Source organism: Thunnus thynnus, chromosome 13 (genome assembly GCF_963924715.1).
Source record: "Thunnus thynnus chromosome 13, fThuThy2.1, whole genome shotgun sequence".
NCBI classification, from domain to species: Eukaryota; Metazoa; Chordata; class Actinopteri; order Scombriformes; family Scombridae; genus Thunnus; species Thunnus thynnus.
The window spans coordinates 30765395-30770904 of record NC_089529.1 but is presented as its reverse complement, the minus strand read 5'-3'; the positions used below and the strand labels follow the sequence as shown (position 1 = coordinate 30770904).

The following is a 5510-nucleotide window of genomic DNA, read 5'->3' as shown; positions in this document are numbered from 1 at the left end:
GGAAATTTTCTGAACTGATGATTCAACTGTTACGATTTTATGTTCTTAAACCTAAATGACCAAATGTTTGTCACGTCCTCCAGAAGAAGTTTTTCTGATCTGCCGCCTCTTTCGTTAAATGTCTGATGAAGTTTAGGAAACGAAAATTATTCTATTGATGTTAGAGAGAGACGAGCTGGCTGAAACGTGTCAGAATGATGAAGATTTTACACCTCAGAGGTTTTAAAATGAAAGTCGTAACTTCTGAACATGAACTCGCTGTCTGACATGTGAACAAACTGCTGCTGCTGTTTCTCTGCAGACAACACGTTCAGTACTTAAGAGATTTGATGTGTGACTGATAAAACAGGAAATGTTCATGTGTCAGTTTGATGTTGATCATGAAGACTGTGAGCAGGTTGCTGATCGTTCTCCTCACAGGTACTCTGCTCTTTAACTTTCTATAACTCTGACTTCACACTGACTTTATGTAATATGAGACAGTTAGAGACAGTTTCTGTGGTGTGTTTATATGAAATAATGGATTTTAGCTGCTAACAGACCTGAAAGTGTTGAAGTGTCTCTCTTTGTGTCTTCAGTCAGTGAACGTAGCAGCATGAAGGTTGTTGGTCGAGCAGGTGAGGACATCACTCTGCCGTGTAAATATGACATCAGGTATAACGGAGCGAGGTCAGCTTGCTGGGGTCGAGGATCAATACCACTTTCAGGCTGCAACAACCAGATCATCTCCACAGATGGACGTAAAGTGATAGAATCAACCAGAGTTTCCAGCAGGTATCAGTTACTGGGACGACTGGAGGATGGAGATGTTTCTCTGACGATCCTGAACACCACAGAAGAAGATGCTGGATGGTATGGATGTAGAGTGGACATATATGGGTGGTTCAATGATGAAAAACATCACATTGATCTGATCATTGAGAAAGGTAAGAAATGGTTTTTATAAAAGAATAAAGTTTGTGCAGGAAGTTACTTGAAGGACGGAGATTCATAAACTAATGTTCAGTGTTCAGAGGTTTGATGTTATCAATTAATCTACCAATTACTTTCTTGATTCATTGATTTTTGTTCAGTTCATAAAATGTCAGTAAATTGTGAAAAATGTCCAACACAAGTTCCTGGTTTTGTTCGACCAACAGTCCAAACCCCAAAGATCTTTATTATCATAGAGGAGCAGAAAACTAGAAAATCTTCATGTTTATGAAGCTGGAATCAGTGAATATTTTGTTGGAAATTTTCTGAACTGATGATTCAACTGTTACAATTTTATGTTCTTAAACCTAAATGACCAAATGTTTGTCACGTCCTCCAGAAGAAGTTTTTCTGATCTGCCGCCTCTTTCGTTAAATGTCTGATGAAGTTTAGGAAACGAAAATTATTCTATTGATGTTAGAGAGAGACGAGCTGGCTGAAACGTGTCAGAATGATGAAGATTTTACACCTCAGAGGTTTTAAAACAATAGTCGTAACTTCTGAACATGAACTCGCTGTCTGACATGTGAACAAACTGCTGCTGCTGTTTCTCTGCAGACGACACGTTCAGTACTTCTGAGGTTTGATGTGTGACTGATAAAACAGGAAGGGTTCATGTAGGGACGTGACTGGGATGGATGCAAAACCAAAATCAAAATCAACTTCTCTTTTAGTGACACAAAATATTTTGTCAATTGATTCATCATTTAAGCCGTTTTTTCTAGCAAACATGCAGAACATTCATCATTTCCAGCCTCTTAATTGTGAGGATTTGCTGCTTTTCTTTGTCGTTTGTGACAGTAAACTGAATATTTTGTGGTTCTGAACTGTTGGTCAGAAAAAAACGAGACATTTGAAGACGTCTGCTTGGACTTTAAGTTGTGACAGACATTTACTGACATTCTCTGTCAAAATTGGAAACCTCTTCTCCTCATCTGCTCCCATCACCTGCGGAGTCCCTCAAGGCTCCATTTTAGGGCCCATCTTATTCACCTTATACATGCTCCCTCTTGGCTCCATCTTCAATAAGCACAATATCTCCTATCATTGCTACGCAGATGATACACAGCTATACCTCCCATTAGAACCTGGTGATGACAATGATAACGCAGTTAGGTCCCTTCTTGACTACGTCCTGGATATACAAAATTGGATGGCACAAAACTATCTTCAGTTAAATGCTAGTAAGACTGAAGTGGTTTTATTTGGTCCCTCCGACTCCAGTGGGGGTATAGCTAATCTCTTAGGGCCCCTGGCCCCTTACCTTCATTCTCATGCCAGAAATCTCTGTGTTATTTTTGATTCGGCTCTAAAATTTAATAAACAAATTAATTCTGTTGTCAAAGGTTGTTATTTCCAGCTACGAAACATTGCCAAATTGAAACCGCTCCTCTTCTTCAACGACTTGAAGACTGTCACAACCGCTCTGATTTCCTCCCGTCTGGACTACTGTGATGCCCTTTATTTGAGTGTTAGCCAGTCTTCCCTGTCTCGCTTGCGACTAGTGCAGAACGCTGCTGCTCGGCTAATAACTGGCACAAGGAAGAGAGACAGCATCACACCTATACTGGCCTCCCTGCATTGGTTACCAGTCAAGTATAGGACTGAGTTTAAGGTACTTTTATTTGTTTTTAAGGCTCTACATGGCCTGGCGCCCCGGTACATCTCAGAGCTCATCTGCCCCCTTCACAACACCAGATCTCTTAGATCCTCTGGTCAACTGTTGCTGAGGGGTGACCGTGCGTTTGCTGTAGCTGCCCCAAAACTTTGGACCAGCTGACCTCTTGGATTTAAGTGTTCCCTTTCCTGAGACACTTTTAAGGCCAAACTAAAGACTCACTTGTTCGTTCGGGCCTTTGACTGTCGTTAAAACCCAGTGTTCTACTATTATTTGTTTTCTGTTTGTTCTTGTTTCCTGTTTGCTGTTACCCTGTTGTGTTGTTTTAATTTATTCCTGATATCTTATTGTTCAGCACTTTGGTCAACTGTGGTTGTTTTTAAATGTGCTTTATGAATAAATTTGATTTGATTTGACATTTTATAAACCAGACAGAAAATACTAAACAAATTAATAGATAATGAAAACTATGTTAAGCTCCAGCCTCAACCACAGCACCCACCACAACAGAGAGAGGAAGTGATGTCACCCCGTGGAGAGGAAGTGATGTCACAGTCGTATATGAAACCACAGAACCCACAGTGACACTGGTTCAGGAGGTGAGTTGAAGTCAGAATTTAAAAGAAATCAGTTAATGAGACAAGTTTCATTTTCATCATTTGTTTGTTTGTTTGTTGACAGTTGTGGAGCGCACCTGCTCAGCAAGTAAACAATCTGCAGATCTTCATCAGGAACACAGTGAGACTCTTCATCATCATCCTCATACCTGCACTGCTGCTGATAGCTGCTTACAGTCAGTACACACACACACACACACACACACACACACACACACACACACACCTCAGGTCCTGTGATTCTTCATATAATAGAAATGATTAGAAGATGAATGTAGTTTATTGCATCGAGACACTTTGACTACAGTCGTTCTCCACTTTACTCATTGATTTGTTAACATTAAAGAAATTAATGAACAGAAATTGCAGCTGTATGCAAACATAAAGAGATCCTCAAGTTTAAATAAACACTGAGTGTTATTATTAAAGATGGCTCTGAATTAGTCATCAAATCCATTTCTGTACTTTTAGCTTTTTAATATCTTCAGATATGTGATCTGGTGTCAAACACGTCCTCTGGATGAAATGATAAAATGGACCCATCCTGTCAAACCACCTGTTAAAAGACACCAGAGTACAGGAAATGACATCTACTCTGTTAAAAATGCTTCCTACGCCCACGTTTGAGTCATACGCTTCTATTTTAATCAATACATCTGTCTACAAGACTTCTGTCTTATTATGAAAAGATATCCATGTATTGATCGTGTTGATTGGTTTCTCATTCTGATCATTTAAGAGCCTCAAACTTTAAATACTTTTTATTTTAAAAGGAAGCAAACATGTTCATTATTACATACATGAAGGTCTATATATATATATATATATATATATATATATATATATATATATATATATATATATATATATGTATACATATATATATATTTATATATCTTTTTCCTTCTGTAACAATGTTGTGAATGTGAATTAATGTCAGTTTATCTGATTACAGTCGTGTCATTAAAGCTTTTTCAATCTGACTTTGAGACACAGAAACACAAAAGACAAGAAGCTTCATAAAGCAACAGTCTGTTTATTTACAGCAGCATAAAAACCAGACAACAGTTCATGTTTCACAGCAGCTCCATGTCACATTATTTTCATGTTTACAGAAATAATCTGATTTTCAATCGATCGTCGCCCTCATGAGGCCAAATTACATCATTACATCATGAAAACTAAACTAAACTTTTACTTTCATCAACTTTAAGGAAACAAAACTACAATCATTTAAAACTGATCAAAGTTTTGTTTTTATTTCATGTGTCTGCAGGAGTGTGGAGGACCAATCAGAGCACAGCGACTGACAGGAGGCAGAACCAATCAGAAGAGAGGGACAGCTCTGTGTAGAAACCTTACTGCTGTTGAATAATGTTTAGTAAAGGTTTGATGCCCTGAAACAACAACTGAAAGAATTCATTCTACAATCTCAAAGCTAACGCTCACATTTATATTTATCAAACTCAACGTGGAAATAAAATTCATATTTTCAAACATTTAGTTCATTTAAATTCCTCAAACTCACTTTTAAAAGATGGCCGACACATAACAACGTTTTCCTTTTATATCATTGCATCACTTTTATATTTCCTTTTTATATGATCATTTTATGGTGTTTTATTTCATTGTATTGTCATAACTCTGTTTCTATTTAGTGCTTTTATCTTTTTTATATTCAAGCTTTGTTGTTTTACTGATATTTTATCTGCTTCACACCAGCTTCTTATTTGTTTATATATATGAACTTATTTCTTTTACTTTGCACTTGCTTGAACTTGATCTGTCTTAATGTCTGGGCTCAGTGTGGTGGGGGAAGGGAGCCTAATGTTTTGTTTTGTTTTATTATTATTATTATTATTATTATTATTATTATTATTATTATTATCAGAAAGTGGTGAAAGACTCCAGTGTTGATGGACTTTATGAAAAATAAAATATCATATTTCACATTAATGTTTTCACAAAGGAAATATTATTAAATACGTGTTGAATGACTCTTCTGTCATGTTGGATCATTTATTGTACAGAAATCAATCAACTGAAAACTTTTCTCATATTTACAAAGAGACAGTTTTCATCATTTATTGATCGGTTTGTGATGAGTTGATTGATTCATTTCTGCCTTAATGATTATTAGAGAAATGAAAATCCAAATCTCACAGTTTTCATGGATTTAATTAGTTTAATGCATCAATTAAATCATTTTGATTTGTGTTAACTTCATGAGATTATTTTTTTAATTCTGGTGCACACATCCAGTTTTCATTTTTATGTGTTAAAATGTGTCTGTAGTTCAGGTG

General features: G+C 36.6%; 1 protein-coding gene across 1 annotated transcript; it reads left to right on the top strand.

Moving 5' to 3' along the window:
* The first annotated feature begins 372 nt into the window (after positions 1 to 372).
* LOC137195087 (T-cell immunoglobulin and mucin domain-containing protein 4-like) lies at positions 373 to 5089 on the top strand. The gene is made up of 4 exons (XM_067607155.1): positions 373 to 926; positions 3068 to 3189; positions 3272 to 3383; positions 4484 to 5089. The coding sequence occupies exons 1-4, from the start codon at positions 596 to 598 to the stop codon at positions 4558 to 4560; spliced, it is 642 nt and encodes a 213-aa protein (XP_067463256.1). The 5' UTR covers positions 373 to 595; the 3' UTR covers positions 4561 to 5089.
* The last annotated feature ends 421 nt before the right edge of the window (positions 5090 to 5510 follow it).